This window comes from Branchiostoma belcheri, unplaced genomic scaffold (assembly GCF_001625305.1).
Source record: "Branchiostoma belcheri isolate BF01 breed outbred unplaced genomic scaffold, Haploidv18h27 scaffold2, whole genome shotgun sequence".
NCBI classification, from domain to species: domain Eukaryota; kingdom Metazoa; phylum Chordata; class Leptocardii; order Amphioxiformes; family Branchiostomatidae; genus Branchiostoma; species Branchiostoma belcheri.
Window position 1 is genome coordinate 5,715,329 of NW_017803490.1, and position 22,500 is coordinate 5,737,828.

The following is a 22,500-nucleotide window of genomic DNA, read 5'->3' on the forward strand; positions in this document are numbered from 1 at the left end:
CTGGACTGTAACAGGAAACACAATATTTATTTTGTTAGGCCTAAGCACGAAAAGACCTTTTGATAATAAAATAGAAACAGCAACTATTAAACGTCAATGAGGGTTAGACATCCAGGTAACAAGAAAACTGTTGCTCACGCAACTGGATAGATTTTGAAAAACTTCTTGAGCAACTGTTTTCTTGTGAATCTACTGACCGTGTTAGCGAGCTCTAAGTAGTTAGTTCCGCCCGTATTGGCCGCAGAGGAACTGGCAGCCTCCAGTAGTTTGTGAAGGTTGCTGGGCTCTGGGCTGAGATCTCGTGCTCCAGAGTCATACTCCCACGCTTCACGTACAGGTCCACATGACCCTGGAAAGTAGTACAAGAGGGGGAAAATGAATATGCATGTTGTGTATAGTAATGTGTGGAGTAAATTGTGTAGAAAATTATTACATGCATGCACATTATGTGTAGTCTGTAGTAACAAATTGACTACATATTTGGATGTGTGTTTGTTTTGTGTTTGACATGTGTAGTGACTTGCCCTGTAGGCCAGGACTGCATGTGTGTAGTGTGTTAATGATGTGTGTAGTGATGTGTGTAGTGACTTGTGTGTAGCATGTTAGTCATGTGTGTAGTGGTGTGTATAGTGATGTGTGTAGTGATGTGTGTAGTGATGTGTGTAGTGATATGTGTAGTATGTAGTGATGTGTGTAGTATATAGTGATGTGTGCAGTGATGTGTGTAGTGATGTGTGTAGTGATGTGTGTAGTGTGTAGTGCTGAGTGTAGTGCTGTGTGTAGTGCTGTGTGTAGTGATGTGTGTAGTGATGTGTGTAGTGACATGTGTAGTGACGTGTGTAGAGACTTACCCAGACTGTTATCGCTGCCTGTAGGCCAGGACTGCATGTGTGTAGCCTGTAGACTGGACCCAGCCTCCGGTTCTGGCTGCTGCTCCAGTCTGGGAAGCATGTCGTTTATCTCACCTAACAACTGGACACAAACAGACATATCATTGATTTCTGAACATTTTGTGCTGTTACAGTTTGCTAAAACTCCTTCCATGACCTTTCCGTATATAGGATGATACCATTTCCACTTCTATACCAATAGCTCAGAGTTGTGCAAGCACTACAGCAGGGAACTATTGTATCAACTAGCATACTGTTTACGTTTAGGCAGATAATGCAGTTTATACTATTTTTGCACCAAATTGCAAGTATTGTAACATTGAAAATTACCTGCACCAGACAAATTTTACCTTCACCACTCGGAATTTAGTGTGGATCATAGTTTACTAAAATTTAAGTCAATGCAGCAAATAAAAATCCACATAAACCAGTAACATTACATTTGTATATGGAGCCAGTACATTGCCCAGTGCAAGTTACACATGTAGGTGCAGGAATACCTGGTTGCACAGCTCCAATTTTACTTGCACTAAGGTGCATATAGTATGTACCCAGTATTTCAAGCCCTGAACTTCCTGACAATCCCTAATGCTACAGCTCAGTACCTAGTAGCAGGCAAGTCCAACTGTCCTACCTGTGTGCGACAGTGGACGAATTCATCATACGAGATGCGGCCTCTGTCGTCGGCGCCCAACTGTTCCATAATCTCCTGTACCGAGTCTTCCATGTTCAACTGACAGCAAACCATCAACAGGTCTTGTCTGCAACAAAATATTCAAGCATCAATGAAGGCTAGACATCCAGGTAATATTAGATACAATGGAAACATTGTTACTCAAGCAACTGGATAGATTTTTCCTGACTTGTATCATTGCAAATTTCACTTGTAGTTATTTTATTTGCAAGTTGACTCACGCATTGAACTCAAATATTATTATATATTTTTGATTTTTTTATTGTCAAATGACTTTTTGGTTAACCACGTACACACACATATATAAATTCATACAAACCACATAACGGTACACATTTATTTCACACACACACATTTATTTTACACACACAGACACAAACACATTTATAATTGCACACACACACATGCACACACACACACACTCATTTTTACACACACACACACACACACACACACACACACACACACACAGAGAGAGACACACACACACACACATACTTTTATTGTGCACACACACACATTTATTGCACACACACACACACATTTACTGCACACACACGCGCGTACATGCACACACACACACACAAAGGCACGCACACACACGCACACACATATATTTATTTCCAAACACACACACACAGGTGCACACAGCACAGAGAGAGAGACAGAGAGACAGGAGACAGAAGCCTTACCTGCTGATGTACCCATCCCCATCTCCATCACACGTCTGGAACAGTTTCTTGATCCTTTCCTCCTCCGGGGTGGACCCCGAGCCTGCTGACCCGCTGGACCTGGTGTCTGTGGACGGCTGACCTGCTGACCGGTACGGCTGACCACCACCGCTCATGCCCCCCACCCCAGCACAAGGCGGATTTCAGCAATATAAAAACATCAACATCTAACCAACTTCAAATCTCAACGCCTGCCCTGTGGAAGCCTACGTGCATCAGGCATTCGTGCCACTACATCATAGTAACGTTCACCCTCCTACATAGTGCGGCTGTCAGCCTCACGTCGCGTAAACCGTCTTAAATTTCACAAAATACCGGTCGACAACACTTGAAACTCATAGTAATCTGGGCTGTGAAGTGGACCCACAAAAGCGCAGTCCATTCTTTACAATGATAGGGGTGTTATTGGAGAACAACGTTAATAAAATCATAATATCACTCTTTAAGTCATACAATACCTACTGTATATTTATTAACTAATTGATATATTATCATTTTACGTTTATATAACTGTGAAATACACAAGTGTACTTTCTACTAGCTTTATTTTATTTTCGAATACCCCATAGAGAATGAGATAGTCCAAAAAGGCGGAAGTGACGTTTTCATCTGAGACGTCAAGTAAAAGCGCCACCTATCAAAATATGGATGCCAGTCATACTGCAGCTTCTTAGGTTACGCGTCAGGAATAAATAACCAAGAGCTTTTGATGTTCAACCGCGTTGGAACAACGTAACAATACCCTATAAGAATACTATGTATTATACTACAGTGTACCTAATAATTACATAGTGCTAAAGAAATAAGTGCAAAAGTGGTGAAATGTCATTTGTTGAAAGATCAGAATATTTGACAAAAATTATCAGAATCTCACATTCTATTTAGGGTCCTTTTGCTTTTTTTTGCTCATCTCTTTTTTTCTTTTCAAAAGTAAATCGTCAGCCACCTTTTTTCTAATGTGCACGTGATTTCAATAAAACACTCATGACGGCATCGTGACAGTTGTCGGACTTTGAACCCATGCCTTTTATTATATGATTAGCCTACATGTAGGGTCGGTCGATACGGGTACCGGGTTTTAACCACAGCAAGGGCATTCGGCAGTCAGTGACACGGTAGATTTTTCCTGTAAAATTCTGTTGTCTTTCATTTTAAAAGCGTTCTGTAAATAAACTGCAGCTGCTACGGTCAAAAATCTAAAGTCAGTAACTCCTGTCATAACACATGTGACATGTGAAACGGCCTGTTCTCATTCTTCATACGATATATTATAGGTTTAGAGCGGCAATATGGGTGCCTCATGCAAGGTTCAGCTAGCTTCTTTGTGACGATTGAAAAGCCTGCCACAAAAAAGTCGTATGCTATGACGCTGATTCTGAGTCAGAATGTCAACGGATGTGACTTACCACGTCTCAGAATCATCAGTTTATAAAGGAATTATCTTCACAAGTTCAGTAATAAAATGGTAATGCCACCAGACAGTTTCAAAGCGGAAATCACGATTTTATTTTCCCTTCGTCCTTGAAAACATAAATGACGTCACACACTAACAGCGTTAATAGTACTAGTACCCTTGATGATGATTTCTGAATGACCCAAAAGTCAATTATAGTCTTACCACTACTAGCGTAATATACGATAATGATATATTTATTGCATTATACATGAGAAAAAATAATAATTGCTTTATTAAGGACTGAAGGACTCTGCGTTAGCTGGGATAGTTGACCAAATTTGGCAAATTGAAGAAAAGAAATGAAAGAATGAATACCGACAAATTGCGCGAAAGATTGCTTAAAATTGTCATTGAGATCTATATGCACTTTCCAGTTTCATACAATTTGTTTTAATTGTTTAAGAAAGTTCCAGACTCGGTAAAAACTGAGAAAAAACCTTAGCAGCTGTTTGGGGCAAATCGCCTCATAGCCACCATACGTCATAGCATGACGTAATACACAGGAATTCCGAGCTTAGCCAATCAGCGCTGAGAATCTGGTCACGTGACTAACCAGAAATAGCTTGTACGTCGGCAGGACTACGTTGCAAAGGAAAGACGGAGGGTTGTTGTTAATCTTTTTCCTACGTTTTCTTCATTTTCTAGCGTATATTGTCTCATTCTAAAGGATCTAGACAGCAGGTAAGTCAGTTTATGCTATACCGAAGGCACGAAAGGGGTGTTGTGAGGATGTATTGTTAGTTTATTTCGTTTTTTAGGGACGTATTTTTTGTTGAATATGTCTAAACACATCCGGATGCCCCCCTCCCTCTCCACTAACCTCCAATTTGTAGCTTAGTCATTCTATAATATCGTGAATCATAGTCGTTTTACACCGGATATACACTCTTCCTGGTACATACGACTTACCTTTGCCCAACAAACTCTACCAAGGTAAAGTCTTTCACATTTTCTTGTTGAATTTGGTTGAATTAGAGAAGGAAAACTAGTTCTAGGTGTTCCGTAGAACGGGGATTGTTATAATGTAACAAAATTCCGAAAAAAAATCGGATGTTGTTTTTTTAAAGCAACGGCCTTCGTTTGACTCTGCCAAAGGTCTGTACGGTACCTCGGTTTTACGTCGCTGACACATTCACTACATAAAATGGTATCTTCTTTGTAGATCGATCTCGTAATTTCTTGGTTTCTTTCGTTGTTACGGCGGGGGCGAGCCAAGGAGGTAGACAACACAACACAGATGTTTTTGCTGGTGTCGGGGATTTAAATTCGAGCCATTTTAGGTCATGTTGAACGTAAAAATTATGATTCTTGCTCTAACGTCCTAAAAATTTGATGAAAACGAAAAGGTAGATATAACAGGAAACGTGGATTACGTGAGACCAGGGCAGTGTACTATGTCCTGTAGGGAAAATGGTTTGTTTATTCAGGCTTCAGTCTTTCAGAGTAATTTTCACAAATTTTTCTTGTAAAACACACAAATTGAATTAAAAACATGAAAAAGTCTTGAATGATGTGTATAGACAGTATTGTTTATACCAAAACTATCGAATCTAGCATTGAATCAAAAGCAGAAGTAGTCTAGTAGTACACAGGAAATGGGGGTACAGGTTGTTTTGTATGACTAATTGCAGTCATAGACAAGACTATCTTCAATTGTTGATACCAAAATATGAACATTTTAGGGTTGATATTATCCTGAATGATACGGGTTGCAGTATCAAGGTCCACTCTTCTTTTCCTAGCAGAAAATCCAAGTGGCAAATTTGACAGCCAAGACATTGAATTAATGTGACAAAATGGAAAAGAAAAGCTATTCTAATTGTGCATAATTACGCAATAGATTCTAAGCCCCAGATAGACTATATGTTGCATGCAATAATTTGCCTACATACAATTTGCTCCAATGTGTGTTTAAGCAAACACCTAGTTCTAGAACAAAGCGTAAAACTCCTACTGCAAACATTGGGAAACAGTGTGTACCAGACCCCCACAATGAATGGTTTGACATGCGTTTATGTAGCCACAGGACTTACATGTAAAATGTATCTTATTTTTAGCTCATTCGCTATATGCTTATGTAACTGAAGGGCAACGGACCAGCCAATCAGAGACCAGATGGTTTATGTCATTTCCGCACATGTAACTGCCACTAGGCAACTGAAAGACGCAAATTTTTAATTTTTCCACAAAAATTAAAACCAAAGCTATGATTTTGGTTTTTAAATGGCATGGCTGTCAGCTGTTGCTAAAATTGCATAAGGCCTAGCATCTGTGGATTGCTGTTATGCACTAGTTGTATGACCAGCCATGTAAATTAGCTTATTAAAATTCTAGATCATTTCCTTGCTAGGCCAGATAACTGTCTTGTGTTTCAGAAGTGATCCATAATTTATACTGTATATCAACATTTTCTATCTTGATCAATCAAATTCAGACTTGTATACTGTAAATTTATTTATGTTTGCATTGCCTAAATTTCCCTACACAGTGAAATTCAGCGGTTTGGGGGCACTGGTATCTTTAAGTTTATGGTCAAAACAATAGTAAGAAAACAATTTGTGTGCAGATGTGGTGCGTTGTAGCTGAGAAGTAACCTTCAGACTCAGAAATACCAGAAATATTTCAGGATGTACAGTATCTGTTATGTCAGCAGGCATAAAAGGACAATAATGACAGTCCCACTACATAGCACAAGACACTTGGGAATTGCTATATAGAATAAGGTAGGAATATAATGGGAGGGTTCCAATACTAATAGCACACTACATACAGTAGTTGCTACATGTAAGTGAACTAAAAATTTGGTCACCACAGTTAAAAATCTCAAGCAAGTGATTTTCACTACTATGTAATTAGTATTACCAATCTCAGTGGAAGTATAAACATCCATTTGTCTTCTGTGTGTGCAACTTGCATGTTTCAAAGTCAAATTGTGTGAATGGTATTGTGACGTTTTTAAAATAGCCTTTGCTATACTGTATATTCAGGTATATTTAATATATACTGTATACAATTTCACCCAACTGAATTTGGTTCTCATTCCAAGCAATATCTTGGTAGAATATCTGAGAGGATCCTGAATTCATGGCTTGTATTATAGTGTACGATTGATGCTATCTTGAAATGTGATAGCTGAATGCATTAGTTTGAGGGACAAGGACAGTGCTTTTAGTGTTCTATCATGTATTATTTTCAGTGCAGGAGTTTGAAGCTTGATTGATTGAAATCTTCAAGCAGAAAATTGAAAACTTCGAAAACACCCTTTGGCCAAAGACAACAACACAACTGTTTCAAAAAGAATCAAGATATATGTTACTATAATTATTAGTCATAACTGTTTAACAATTTCATAGTATGATCGGTTTTAAACTTAAAATACACAGGTTATACTTGGAGTGTCAAATAGGGGAGGAGACAATTCCAAATATGGAAAGAGAAATTATGAGATGACCTTATAATATATAAAGTTATATGGTCACAAACCGATTGATTGACAGCCTATCATGTGTTTAATTTAGTATGATGTGTTTCAAAGCTATTTCAGTATGATAGCTTTAAAACACATAATACTATAGATATATATGCACAGGCTACACCTATAGTGCCAAATAGGGGAGGAGACGATTCCAAATATGGAATGAGATGACCTTATATGGTCACAAACTAATTGATTGACAGCCTATCCCATAATATTTCCCTGCAGGTTTGAGGATGGATCAAGCACAGGCCAATCCCACACTGTGTCGGAATGGCTGTGGGTTCTACGGCACTTCAGCCACAGACGGCATGTGCTCCAAGTGCTATAAGGACACACTCAGGAGAAAACAAAACTCCCCCAACTCTGGAAGGATAAGCCCAGCAGGTAAGCACCTTCTGACATCGTGAATAACAGTAACAGTTGGTCATTGTTACCTTCGCCAAGAAAAGTCCCCATTTGCGGTAATGTTTGTGGTTTTGTTTGTGGTTGAGTAACAGGACTCAAGAAGCTGTAGAGTATATGTGGATTCCTATGATATTCGGTAGCTGGTTGGGTCTTGACCAGTGTTCTAACCAGCCAGATTTTGTTTGACGTAACGTTATGTCGAGTGCCGCATCACGGTTTTGAAATCTTCAGTAAAGTAAAGTAAAGCAGTAAAGTTCTCATCTCATTCCAACTTCATGTTATGGTTCTTAAGTTGTTCTGGAATGGCTGTAGCAAATTTAAGTCTCTCGTGTAACAATCATCATCATTATACTAAAAACAATAGTGATGCATTGTGAGTTGTATACAGATTCACCATTGCTGCACAGTGGCATAGTTTAGGCATATGACCCCCTGCACTGATTTGGATCCCTCTATCCCCCTAAGTTGTCTTTCAACCAGTGTAAGGGTGTTCGTTTTTGGGAGTACACCATGAACCTTCATGAATCTTTTGGAAATTGCGGTTACAGACTTATTGTGGTGAAAACCCTAATTGTGATATGCCAAAAGTAGTTACTCAAGCAACTGGATATGACGTTGGAAAATCATTTCCCAAAATCATATCCAGTTGCTTGAGTAACTGCTTTTTGGTGTATCCTATTACCTGGATGTCTGACGTTCATCATTGACCTATTTGTGAGTTGATGTATGTACAAACCCTATTTCCCATGTGTCCACACACACAGGCAACAGCAGTAGCACTTCCAACAACACCGCGAGCCATGAAGAACCCTCGCCCGTAGCCAGCTGGGACGAGGCTGCTGATTCGTCCACGAGTGCGCAGGCGGCCGAGGCGCAGGCAGAGGTGGAGGGCGCGGTCGCCCCAACGACAACGAATGCAGCCGACAGTACCACCTTACAAGAAGACGATCAGTCAGACAGGTCACAGAATAGTCCCGATTCACAGAAAGGCAAATCCAAGAAAAATCGCTGTTTCACGTGCCGGAAGAAAGTAGGACTTACAGGTAACTATGCACATCTTTTTTTAACCCTCTCAATGCTGCCTAACCACACAGGTGCTACCAATTTGGTGCCAAACAGCTACCTTAGCATGATGAAGTTTGAAAACGTTTTCTGGCTAGTCTTTCATCTAGATGCAGTTGTTACTTGTAGGTTATTTCATATTGTCTGGTATGTATACAGCCTTAGCTGCTCCATTATATATTGACAGGACTATGCATAAACACATTGTGTGGCCTGCATTTTCATTCTGAATATTCGCATTTTCTTGTTTCTGTGTTTAGTAGTTGTTCTTTTCTGATGTAGTAAAATTATGATCATGGTGTTGGTACATAATCGTGTTTAAATGTTGTAAAAATAGTCACTGTTCAAAGAAAATTTGTCTTAGAAGGAAGATCACATCCGAGTGTTTCCCATGTGTTTCAGGTTTTTCGTGTCGCTGCGGCGGTTTATACTGCGGTCTTCACCGGTATTCCGACAAACACGATTGTACGTTTGACTACAAGGCAGCTGGACAAGAGCAGATCCGCAAGAATAACCCCGTCGTTGTCGGCGAGAAGATCCAAAAGCTTTAGGCGCGGGAGTACGCGGAATTTCGAAGTTGTGAATGGAGACTTTGCGTGCACATTCATGAATAATGAGGCCAGCAGTGATGATGGAATTCATTTCTTAAAAAACAGAAAAAAAACAATGATATCTTGACATAGGCATGTGTATTACATATTACCCGACTTTCAACTCAACTTTCATTCATACCTTAAGCCACAGTGTTCAGCCTACTACAGTGTGTTAGGTTATTTGACTTATTATATTCTTTAGTGTAAACAAGCAATTGGATATTAGAAAATAAAAGATTGTAATGGGACACGTCCTAGTTGCATGCCGAAATTTCATGTAAAAATGTGCATAAAGGGGTGAGATTAGTGCAAAAATAACTCCATGGTATAACAGAGAAACATTTTCGACTATTATCTGGGTTTTAACAAGTGAAAACGCATCTGAAAAGGGAGAAATTTGGGGTGGTTTGTATCTAGCCTTCGCTTCGATTCATATATCCAGTACTATCGTCCGTTAGCTTACAAAAATCTCTTCTCTCTTCGAACAACTTTGCAAATGTATTACCCTGTACTTCGCATCCTACCCAATAGGTGTCTCTTCTGCAAGTGAAGTTGATAGTCAAATAGCTGTGTGTGACATAACATCCTTGCAGCCTGTATTTATTGATAACAACCATCCTCTTCTATATAGTGGATAATAATTGTGTTTGATTTATTTCATAGTTTATGAGAAAGAGACCTTTATGATCGATTGCTAGCAGCTCTTTGTTCTAGTAAATTGGGGCCTGTGTATGGATCTCAAGTTATTCATTTGTAATTGTATGTGACAATTTTTTTTCTTCTTCAGTTAACGGGGGGATGTTCTTGAAGTGATCTCTTACTACAAGAGATGACACTGTCTACCGAGGGATATCCTGTTGTGTTTGTGTTTATTAAAGCATTTCAGTGATACTAATAGAGAACAGCGTACCTTTTCTGTGTCACTGTATGGAAGACGTACTCTCCTATGTAGTTAACCTTTAGCATACTGAAGTAGCACGTCAGCAGAATGTACTGCACCTGTGCGAAACCCGTAATGTATTGTGCATAGCACTAAGAAAGAACATCTCACATAAGGTCGTATTCACTTATATAAGGTTAACATCCCGTCTGTAGTTTCCAAATGTTATGTCAAATTTCTGATGCAACATTGACCAAGAATCCAACGAAAACCGTGAGAAATCAGGGTTTCGTGCAGGCGCAGTACGTTCTGCCAACTTGCTCACTGAAGTAACCATTTAACTACCAATTCTCTATTGCCTAGGCCATGGGGAGAAGGTTAGAATGACTGTCAGTAGATGGATTTGAAAAATGTGTTAAGTTCTGACAAAGATAGTGGAACATAAAGTGGTACATGTTCGGTTGAATACTCTTGAATGTAAAACTCAAAATGATAGGTGACAAGAACAAATTCCCACAAGAGGCTGTTTTTTCAGGGCCATTTCTTGCGTACTTCAGATTGCAAACTATTCCTCCAGACTAATTTGGAAAGTACAATTTAAATTCTCACTGACTACAGTGAATCAAAATGTATCATTTATGACATGGAATGTAGTTTGATTTTAAACACTTTTTTTTGTAATGGCTGAATTTAATAGTAATGTCCATAGGTAGAGCATTTGAACACATTCTTTTTCCTTGTGTTTCTTGTAGCATTTTACTTTGGCATCATGCTTTAAACTTAAAGTTAGCATATAATAGACCTGGTCAAATTTTGGATGTGAGTAGCTTGAGCAACTTTTCATTCACTTCACCTAGAAATTGATTATTCAGAAATGTTTGTTCTTCTGCCATTTCAAATTTTCCATTTATGTTGAGATGAGGAGATATGCCACCTGTCCATAGTATGCCAGTAATGTGTGCAGTCCAAAGGGTAGTATCTATATACAAAAAACAAAGTATCATCTCAGGATCTAGAATAAAAGTTCAGACCATAAAAACGCCTAAATGCTAACCAGTGTGTTAACTGTCTGTAAAACACATTTCCAGAATTTCTATACACCCTTTCTGTAGAAAAGAATACAAAACCAGACTACTTACCTTGGTACATCGGTGAAAGTTAGACATCCAGGTAATAAGGTATGCCAAAAAACTAAAGCAACTGGATATGATTTTGGAAACGGTCAGACCTTTCAGCATCGACTACCTTTCGTCAGTGACACTAGAGACTGCATGAGAATGGGCTTACCTGGGTCCTTTCATATTTGGCCTCACATTGCCAGCTGATGATTAGTCCACTATTTCATGGGGGTGCTAAGAAGGTCAATTTTTAAAACTACAAGTAATAATGTAAAAAGCCATACCCATCCCCTCAATGGAATGCACAGTATCCTACTATGTCTTGTTTATTCCTTGAGAAAACAAAAAACAAAAGTTACCAGCTGACTGCTTGAACTAATAGCACTTGGGTACATTTGCACATAACCGTCACAAACCATATGACATCTATTTTGTTACTGGTATACAAAATGTATAACCTGACAAAAAATAACTGCAGTAAGCAAACTAGAACTAAAATATCTCTAGTTATCTTCACATTTGTGCAACCAATAAGGCATAAACATGTTCTTGAAGATGGTATCTGACGGTAATAAATAATATTTGCTGAAGTACGGCCACACCAATTTAATCAGATTGGTTCTCAGATTCACCCAACTCATTTTTTTCTGATTTGCAAAAAAAAAAGACAATTCCAAAATGCTCATATTTTGGCCTCAACAGTTGAGGAAAGTTCTTGTCTTCATAGATTTTACAGTTTTTTCCATCTATCAATGTATTGGTTTGATTAAAAGTTTAAAATTAATGTTTGAATTAGCCTGGTATGTTCGACTTCATTTCATGGCTCCTATCATAGCTTTTGGGGCTATCATACAATGCCTTGGTCTGTTTTTTTGTTTTTTTTGCCGTCACGTCACATTTTTTCTAAAAAAAATCGAGAACCAACAAATTAACTTGGTGTGGCCTAAGAGTGCAAGCATTATCTATTGGACCGTTCTATTCTACTGAAAATAGGGGTGGTGTCGGGCCAGACACATGTGTAACATCCTTCATAATAGATATGAAATTTCCAATCATTTCAAAATTCCAAAATGTCTCCCTTTCACTCTGCAAATTCATAAGACCATCTTTCTAAAATTCCATCAGCCTATATAGATAATCTCCATTGCCAATATGTAATACAGGTATGAATACATGTTTATAACACACCAACATTGGTCTCAAAATCCCATCTCTACATGTATATCTGAATATTTGACTGTATAACATTCTATTCCACTCTGAGAATTCATATATTGGAGTATACATTTCATCTGACAATTATATTTCTATAGCCTTTTATTTTTGGAATTTTGGAAGAATTCTATGACTATGTACAGCACAAAAGGATATCATACTGATCATATCTATGAAAAAAGAGAAATATTCAACTGGATAAATGTATATGGGACAGCAAACTGGAAAAACTTATTTGTTGCCTATGTAATTTTGATCTTATGTCAAACACAAAGGTCCCAAAGCGTAATACAGTAGTCCAATATACTTTTTAACCATCTCCCTGCTGCCTAATCCTGCAACCAATACAAATTTGGTGCTAAAAGGCCATTGAGCAGGGAGAAGGTTAACACAAGTTAGAATATCTCTTTGTCTGCTACAAGTATTATGACTGAGCCTGATATCTTTCAACTTGTCCTCTTCAAAATGTGACTCCATAGATCCAAGTCCCATACTTCCATCTTGAAATTTTACAAAGATGTGGTTGGATATGTGCCACTATATAGATTAATCCTGACCATTCTTGTACAACATTCACTCATATTTTTCAGTTGCTGGAATGTCCAGTGCCACTGTACATGTATGTTTATCTCATGATATCCAACAATGATTAGGCCTAGTTTCACTCGTCATACAATTTTTTTCTTGTAAAAAAAAAGGAAATTTCAGCAAGGCTACATGTATAAGGCTATAACTGTCAGCAAGGATGTTACTAAGCAAAATTTTCTGTCACTATCTTGTAAGACATTCTTAAGATTTAAGATGATGGTACAAGAAATGTGAACAGGCCTAACTAGATCGCTCTTTATGCAAATTTTAAGGTGGCGTTAGTCGAATATACAGTGCATTGACCCTGTGCAAAAGAGTGCATATTTTCATACCAGTACCATAGCATTGTCTAAGCACTATCTACATCAAATTTTGAACAAAAAAGAGCTGTTTATGTTTAACTTAGCTAACCCACAACGTTGAAATGTCATATTTTCATGACTCTAAAACCTTTGGCCATTGGATTTCTATTGATATGATATTAATACTGTTCAAACCATTGATATCATAAATACTGTAACTGTTACAGTTGTAACCACTAGTACAGGGCACGAGGAATAAAAACACTTGGACGCATCCGTAAATATTTTCATCAGGTTGGCAAAAGACTGTATAAAATGGTTCTTTATTCAACAATTCATTGTTTACTATTACTTGACAATATGTATATATTATGTGACAACACTCTACATTTGGGACCACATTTGTAGCATTGCAGCAGTGACACCTAGCTGCAGTACCAATCACAACCAGTCATTGTTGCCCTGAAGAAGGTGACAGACAGTCACCGAAACGTCAGATGTAAAAACCCACTACTGGTTGTCGAATAAAGAACCTTCTTATACACACTTAGACACAGCAACCTCAAGTTATTCGTTTTATAGGGACTACATTTATTATCTAAAATTTTACTTGGAATGCTATTACCATGGGCACCCATTGATATTGATATGTTCTCTTTTCTGGAAGAAAAAAAACGAGAGAAACTAGGATATCTCAGCAAAAACATTTGGACTCTTCCCCTGCCTCGTCCACCTCCACGGTGGATCCCTCTAATCTCTTGTGGCCTGTGATGGGGAGACTAGACTTGTCCACGCACTGCTCCATACGCACCATCACCAAGTCCAGCAGACCCTCTACAGCTTTGGAGATGTTCAAACCTGTGGCAGCACTGGTCTCAAAGTATGGCATTCTGTGGACACAGGAAATATTGTTTGATCTGTTGTTTTTGCTACGTTTTCTCTTCTCCCTCTTCCATTCCAAACACTGACCTGGTCAATGACCTGATTTGTTGACGCCTCTCACCATGGTAACTGGTGTTGCGTTACATAATGTTGCAATTTTATAGTAGGAGGGATTTATACTCCTTTCTGACCATATATGATGACCTGTAGCCGCACTTGTCCCGAACTATGGCATTCTGTGGACACAGAAAATATTGTTTGATCTGTTGTTTTTGCTACGTTTCCTCTTCTCCCTCTTCCATTCCAAACACTGACCTCTGACCTGACCAATGACCTGATTTGTTGACGCCTCTCACCATGGTAACTGGTGTTGCATTACATAATGTTGCAATTTTATAGTAGGAGGGATTTATACTCCTTTCTGACCGTATATGACCTGTAGCCGCACTGGTCTCGAAGTATGGCATTCTGTGGACACAGAAAATATCGTTTGTTCTGTTCATTAACTTGTTTGTTCGCTCGTTGAATTCCTAAAAGAGGGAGGCCACATGATTCATATTCAGTCTGGACTGTCAAGACTGTGGCGGCACATGTCTCAAAGTATCATTCAGTGGATACAAGAAATATTTCATTTGTTTGTTCATTCTGTTTGTTCCTTCATTCATTCCGAAAAGGTGGAAGCATCAAATTCACTTCCAGTCTGGACTGTCAAGCCAGTGGCGGCACTTGTCTCAAAAGGTATCGCATTCTGTGGATACAAAAAAAATTGCTATTTTGTTAAATATTTATTCTGAGCTTCCATTCATCATTCTTTCAAGAGGAAAGCAAAGAAATTCAAATCTGGACTTTAAACCCTCATACAAACGTGCATTTGGGGTCCCAAACACAACATGTTTTGTGATATTTTCAATATTTCTTGTTTTTCAGATACAGCAAACTGAAACGTTAGTAATAAAGTTCAGATTTAAAGTGTGTGGACAAGCTTTTCTTTGTTTGTCTCTGTCTATCTCCTCTGTACAGTTTTTCATGTCTCTTGTAAGTTGTAGCAGTATACCTACAATTTCACCCAGCCACCTTACTTATGCTGAGGTCACATTTCCAAACTGGGGCCAGGCCGGGCAGCTTTTGGGAACGAAAAGTATGATATAAAAGTCAACAAAACACAGGAACATTTCCAATGATAATCATGGGCACTATATCTATATACTCTTGATATGGATTGTTAATTTTTCGTTCATATAGACAGCCCGGCCGGGCCCCGGTTTGGAAATGTGACCTAAGCATTACACAGGTACACTATCCCTTTTTGTACCTACCCATACTTCTCTGCGACTTCCCGTGCCTTCTCCTCAGATATCACCCTCTGGTCCTCCAGGTCGGCCTTGTTCCCACACAGCACGACGTCGGGGTTCTCGCAGTACGCGTGCATCTGCAGCTGGCTCATCCAGTTGCGGATGTTCACGAAAGACTGCTCGCTCGTCAGGTCAAACAGAAGCAGGAAGCCCATGGCATCGCGGAAGAACGCCGTCGTCAAGCTACGGAACCTGAAACACGATAGAGAAACGTTATTGTATTGGTTAAAAAACTTCTTTTACCTCTGAACAAGTTGTACAACGTTTCATCACTCTGGTGTCAGATCATGTAGTTAGGAAAGGTGATCAGCGTGAAAAATTGCAGGGGTCCACACAAAAATAGGCTACGGACGGCAGGTTTTTCTAGGGTCGGTTGGGAAACAGGAAACACAACAGTTACCCGTTTCCTAGGCCCAAACATCATGAAACTAAGGCTTTCACTGTTCCTCACCATGATTCCTATGCATCAGATTTTAATATGTACATTTTTGTTTTACATATATTTCTTGTCTTCATAGTTAGAGTCCTGAGAGACAATAATGATATGGGATGTAATACCTTTCTTGTCCAGCGGTGTCCCAAAGTTGAAGGTGAACTCGTTGTCCTCTGCCGACATTGTCTGCTCCACTAGGACGGTAAACCTACAAACACACAACACAGGAACAGGTTAGTCTCTCTTATAGTCTCAAAGAGACCTTACAGTCCAGTCTTATGCAGCTTGTACATGTACGTACATGTACAAAACTGATGTGTTACACCTAAAGGCGGTTTACCAGTTATGTGAAACAAACAAACAAAGAGCAATTGTTGGCAGAATGTACTACACCTGTACAAAACCACAGTTTCTGTTGAATGTTTGGTCAATGTAATTGTTGCATCAGTACTTTGTCCGTTGCATATCTTTTTTGACACGGCATATGAAACCTACAGATGGGATATCATTCTTAAATACGCAAGAGGTCCTGGGTTCGACTCCTTGCATTCCTGGCTAGACGTTGTGTCCTTAGCTAGGAAAGGCACTGCACACAACTTTATTCACTCCACCCAGGTGTAACAAATGGTACCTGACTTTGGTTGGGAAGGTAAAAGGTAGTGGAAGGAGAGGGATGGGCTCCACCTTCCAATACCATGCTCTAGACAGAGTGGATAACAACCCACTGCCTCTACAGCCTAAAAAAAGGCTATGGGACTTTACCTTTACATAACTTTATTAAACTGAATTTTTTATACAATACTTACCACTCTCTTTTCCCTGAAGTCGATACCCACAGTTGTGATGAATTTAGGGTTAAAGGTGCCATCTGTGTACTGGTACAGGAAACTGGTCTTACCGACACCTGTAAGAAAGAGGACACATTGTTTCCTTGTTTTTTTAACATATTTCAGAATATCTGAGTCATAAAAATATGTTAGGAAAAGGATGGCAATACAGTCATCCATATAGTCAGTATGGCCTAAGAGAGGCTAAGACCATACCAATTTAAACTGTTGGTTCTCAAATTTTTTCAGGAAAAATATGAAGCAACAGGGCGAAAAGAAGTAAAAACAGACCTAGGCATCCTACGATAGACCCAAATGCTATATATAATGATAGGAACCATGTCATGAAGAATAGGCTGGTTTATAATTCAGACAATAAATTTTTAACTCTTAATAAAAACAACTATATTACATGTGTAATGGATGAAAAACTGTAAAAAAAAAGGCAAAGACTTTCTTAAACTGTTGGGGCCAAAATATGAGCATTTTGGAAGTATGATTCTGAACCTAAAAGCTTTTCTTTTTGCAAATCAGAAAAAAGGAAGCGGGAGAATCCAAGAACCAACTGATTGAATTGGTGTGGCCCAGGAAAAGTACCCTCACCTGAATCTCCTAATGCTAAGAACTTGATGAGATAGTCATAGTCACTGGATGAGTCTGACGCCATAGATACTCCAGAATTCTAGCTGCAAATAACAACAACAATATTGTAACTAGAGAAGTAACATTTGCAAAGCAAATGCATAATGTGACAGGAGCAGAGCACACCATGAAATTGCAACATTATGTAACCCAACACCAGTCACCATGGTGACAGACGTCAACAAATTATGTCATTGGTCAGGTCAGAGGTCACTGTTTGGAGAAGAAGAAGAGGAAGAAACTGAGCAAAAACAATATGTTTTCCTTCGGTAAACATAACAATGTATACTATTAGATAGTTTGTAAAACTCTCCAGGTGATATGTTTTATGAATGAAATGTAATATTTACAATGATCTTATTGGGTAGAATTTGATCCTTTGGACCACCTTGACCTTGCAAACAATAATTCATAAGTTTGCCTTACAACTAAGAATGGAACTTTACTGTTTGCATAAATTACTATATATATGCACCACTTGATATTCCTATGACTTAAGCTAACAATGTAGATCATACTGGCTTTTGCAAACTAACATTTGGGCATAATGTATTAACACTCAATACTAATATTAGAAAATTAATCTCCAAGCAGATACAAGATTTTATAGTGTCCAGCTCATATCCAACTGGTCAATTGGATACGGGCTGTGTGTCTATAGTGTCTTGTCCCCAAAGAAATTATCTGCTTGGAGATTTTAGGAAAAATAGCACTGGCTAAGAAGTCCTGTCAAAAATTTAAGGAAATGACTCTGCAACTATTAAAACAGTCCATATGGTGAAGATTATGATGTTAACATTCATGACGGTGTGAAATATCTTTATGATATGTTGACGACGTCATAAAGAAAGATTTGTAAACATGGAACACCTGTTACAAATTCAATTAACAGACCCCTGTCAATCAAAATAACATTTACTTTTCACACCTACAGATTTGAACCTCCACGCAACCAATCAGAACTGAGCATCATTTCAGCTAAGGCTAAAATTACCTGGACTATTTGGTTCTCAGTTCTGATTGGTTAATACACTGATTCAATCGCATGCATGATGTATTTGTATCATCAAATCATAAATCAAGCTGACATTTATATATATTTACATGGAAGTGGGTCAGATTAATATTTTCCATCTCTACCAAGCAACACTCTGTGATGCAAATATACCAGGAAGACTTGTTTGAACAGTAGAGGCTGTAATTACTTTTTGTTCGATCTCAATAACATAACTAATATCAGGGCATGTAAAGTACACCCACAGTCCTAGTACATGCCTGGCACCGTTTTAGCGTTGCTATAGCGACAGGTTTTAATTCTGGGAAATTTGACACAATATCTGTCAAATCATAGTCGTAATCTTCGTCTACGGTGCGTAACATATTTTATGTCACAGCAGGGCTGTGATATTGTTTGATATAGTATTCTGGCCCGTGGTATAACTTATATCACACAGGGTTCTACAGTTATCACATGGGCTTTCAAGAGTTCCAAAGAATAATTAACACACTTCTCGTGGGCCATGCATGCTGCTTTAGATTACTGGATTCGGATGTTAGAATTGATAATTTTTTAAACATTTTTTTTGTTTAGGGACATACGTATGTACAATGTTTTCTAAACTTTTGGCACATTTTGCATTGAAATGTGTGTTTTCTCAGGTGGGTATGACATAAATAGAATACTATATGGTGCATCATCCTCAGCCCTCCCAAAGCTACCTTTAACCGGTGATATGGAATACACCATGTAGTAATCTATCAATTTTATGGGAATTAGGAGGTCAAGAGTTTGAATCCCAACCACTGTTGCTCAAGCAAATTGCATGGTACTGAAGTGGATTGCAAATGCAAGTTGTCTATGTATGTGTTAGCCTGGGTGCCATTCTCAGTGGTTACTGCCGGCTCGTTTTGCTTGCTCATCATGGGTGAGCAAGAAATAACAAAGTGCTCCTGTAACTATGGAGGATGGCACTCAGGCTTGTCTGTTCAACTTAAAGGACAGACATGCCTTAAGCATGTAAAAGGAGAAACACGCCATGCGATGAGCATGTTAAAGAAGATGCCACACTTATAAATTACATATTGTAGGGTGTTAGGGGCATCTAATGCAATCACAGGGCAGCAAAACAAAGAAATATTCTAGATGAGGAAATCTTGACATTTACTGAAATTTCTTAGCACATTTGAGCCATTATGATAATCACTTCATACTTTAAGTGCTTGAAATACATTTGTAGCCCCAAACCAAGTTACTAGGTGTTATTTTTGGGGTACCGCCCATAAATAGTTAGAACCAGCCTACGATACAAAACAACCACTTCTTTGTCAGCGACATCATGTTTTTGCTCCACAAATATCAGTTCAGTTCATCCTTCAGGTGACCCCATGTACTGTCTCAGAAATATCAGACTGGTACTAGTATGCTATGGCATAATTAACTTCAGAAATCCAGTTCTGCTGCCCCAAAATTGCATTGGCTGCCTTTAAAAATGACAAATTAGAGGCATGGGTATCCCCCAGGGCATTAAGAAATTACATCGTAGGGGTAAAGGTTTGCCTCAGGGTACACGTGACTGGATAAAACCGGTCGGCCTGGTCTTATATAGTCTAACAACGTGGGTTCAGAAACACTAAAATTTAACCAAATAGGGAGAATAATTGACCAGGGGAGTTTGACTACCATTGAGATCATTTTTAATGCCAGTCGGACCCTTTTTTTTGCCAAATTCTACCCTTCAAGGCTTTAGAAAAGCCTGGTGGAGACTACATGCAGGCCTTACATATTTTGTCCTTCACTAAAAGGACTGAACTGGTATGACGTGCCTTGAGGCAATAGATTTCATCAGTTATGTAATCGAAACAATCAAACAGACAAAATTTAAAATAGTGACTAGTATTAAATCTCCAAGCAGGTATTTTGTTGGCTGCAAAGACAGTATCAAATTGGCTAGGCAGTGGCAAAATGCTTATTGTGTGGCAAATGGATACAGCCTGGCCAATTTCATACTGTCTTTGCAGCCACCAAAAGATCTGCTTGGAGATTAAAAATAAGATAATTCAAACCTCCAACTGTGTGTCTTTTTCTCATACCTCTTACATTACATGCTACAGGCACTCAGTATTACAGTAACTGTAAATTAATTTACTTTTGCAGGGGGGGGGGGTCTTAGCATAGAAAAGGTATTTGTATCTGGTATAGCTGTCAAAACCTAAGGTCAAATAGGCCCAGGTTCCTCGTGTTACTCGTAATTGCTTTTCAACCACCTGTTGGTTGGCCAATGATATTTGCAGCCTCAAACCTAATTCATCAAATGGGGGCTCCTGATTGGTTAACATCATCAGGTTACATGTATGATACTATTCGATGATACAGCATAACTGACATCAGATATCATAGTCAATAAATGATGTCTAGAGGGTCTACAAGGGGTTGACCTTTACACCTTTCCCAATGTGTTATACCAGGTCATTGATTTTGTTTGCTAAAAACAGATCCCTAGAAATGGCACGAATCCAAAAGACTGACTCATAATGCCATATGGTAAAGTGTTTGCAAGTCTATGATTAGTAGACTTCAGTACAGTCATGTGACCAATATTAGCCAATCAAAATTCGTCTAGGGTAGTAACTGTTAAATCATAGGGGGTTTCCAAGAATGCTAGACCTGGGGCACATTTTTTTCTGCACACAAAATCAGTTTCTATTCTTCAATGGTTTAAGTTTAAATTCTTCAGTATAAGAAATTACCAGACCTTAGAATGTTATTGTTGTTAGGTGTTTTTGGTGTAGTGGGCGTTAACACAGTCTGACCTTTTTTTCATGTTATATCGCTTAAAAATTGTTCCAGAAAATACTTTACGATTATAGACAGCTGAAATAATCTTAAAGTAACGTTTGATGCTCTTAAGTCTCCCCAAAATGGCCAGTAGGCCGTTTTACCGACCATGCAGAACACTTGAAACCGTGAAGTCATCTGGAGCAAAACGTAAACAGTGGAAAAGACCAAATCTCCAAGCAGATGATAGAGGGAACGATCGCAACGTTTTCGTACAGCCATGCGTTTATCTAAGACATCCAACCCCCAAGAAAGCTTCTTTAAGAACCATCAATTCTGCTTACTTCAACAAGTAGGCTTCAAAGCGACTTGGGAGTCAGAAAACGCTACAATCTTCCACTCGTAACATCTGCTTGGAGATTTGAGAAGCGAGCCCCACCCCTCCCTCAGACAACAATATTGGACATTTCTAGACAAACATGGCGACGTGAGGACGTGGAGGGTTCCTTACCGAACTGGAGGACGGTTCTTGCGGCCCGTTTGCAGGACACAACTGTAGAGAACACAACAGGTTGTTGGCACTGGAGTAAATATTCTGTATTTGCCTGATCAACCCGTCTGTCTGGTCCCGACTTCCGGTTTGGTCTCGCACCGGAGTTTGACGTAACAGTAAGCTAACTATACTCTCCAAGCAGAGGTTGGGGTTTTGGGTTACTTTTGGCGTGTTTTTAGCCTTTTTATCGGGGTTTATCTTTTGCACTGGATTTTTTGGGGTTGGGTGAAAGAAAAATTCCAGTGCAAAAATATTCCAGTGCTTGAAGAGTAAGCTAACTACACTGTATTTGCATAATTTGGTGTCAAGATGTGTGCCTTCGTGCCATTGATTGGAGAATTCTGCTAAACGTCTACGTACAAATTTAGCATTAAAAAAAAAACAATGGCCTTGGCATCATTTAAGGGGAAAAAGTGTTTTGCTTCTTAATGCTAGTGGATAGAAGTTTGATCTACACTAGTACTGCGTTCGATATCACTGTACATACAGTATGCTGTATATGTACACCTGCCAAATGCCTGCAAATGTGGGAAGGCAGTTGCGTTTTTATGAATTGATAATCCATGCAATTGCAATATTTTTGAAAGATTTTTGCTCTTGTTTTGCTGTTGATCTGTTGAGCAT

General features: G+C 38.8%; 3 protein-coding genes across 3 annotated transcripts in view; 1 reads left to right on the top strand and 2 right to left on the bottom strand.

Annotated features, from left to right (window-relative positions):
* The window catches only part of LOC109468803 (colorectal mutant cancer protein-like), a 16,875-nt gene extending 14,175 nt beyond the window's left edge, over positions 1–2,700 (bottom strand). The window contains exons 1-4 of the mRNA XM_019767142.1: positions 2,277–2,700; positions 1,525–1,651; positions 852–972; positions 198–349 (exon numbers count right to left, since the gene is read on the bottom strand). Of these exons, the coding sequence (XP_019622701.1) occupies positions 198–349; positions 852–972; positions 1,525–1,651; positions 2,277–2,431 (555 nt within the window). The 5' untranslated portion in view covers positions 2,432–2,700. The remainder of the gene's footprint in view (positions 1–197; positions 350–851; positions 973–1,524; positions 1,652–2,276) is intronic.
* A 1,611-nt stretch (positions 2,701–4,311) lies between these two features.
* LOC109468816 (AN1-type zinc finger protein 6-like) lies at positions 4,312–10,206 on the top strand. The gene is made up of 4 exons (XM_019767156.1): positions 4,312–4,452; positions 7,475–7,633; positions 8,419–8,697; positions 9,119–10,206. Exons 2-4 carry the CDS (start codon positions 7,483–7,485, stop codon positions 9,265–9,267), a joined length of 579 nt encoding a protein of 192 aa, XP_019622715.1. The 5' UTR covers positions 4,312–4,452; positions 7,475–7,482; the 3' UTR covers positions 9,268–10,206.
* A 2,011-nt stretch (positions 10,207–12,217) lies between these two features.
* Positions 12,218–21,966, bottom strand: LOC109468973 (ras-related protein Rab-27A-like). Its single transcript, XM_019767352.1, has 6 exons — positions 21,835–21,966; positions 17,510–17,592; positions 16,886–16,983; positions 16,205–16,287; positions 15,611–15,838; positions 12,218–14,302 (listed from the first exon to the last, which is right to left on the bottom strand). Exons 2-6 carry the CDS (start codon positions 17,571–17,573, stop codon positions 14,107–14,109), a joined length of 669 nt encoding a protein of 222 aa, XP_019622911.1. The 5' UTR covers positions 17,574–17,592; positions 21,835–21,966; the 3' UTR covers positions 12,218–14,106.
* Positions 21,967–22,500: the final 534 nt, after the last annotated feature.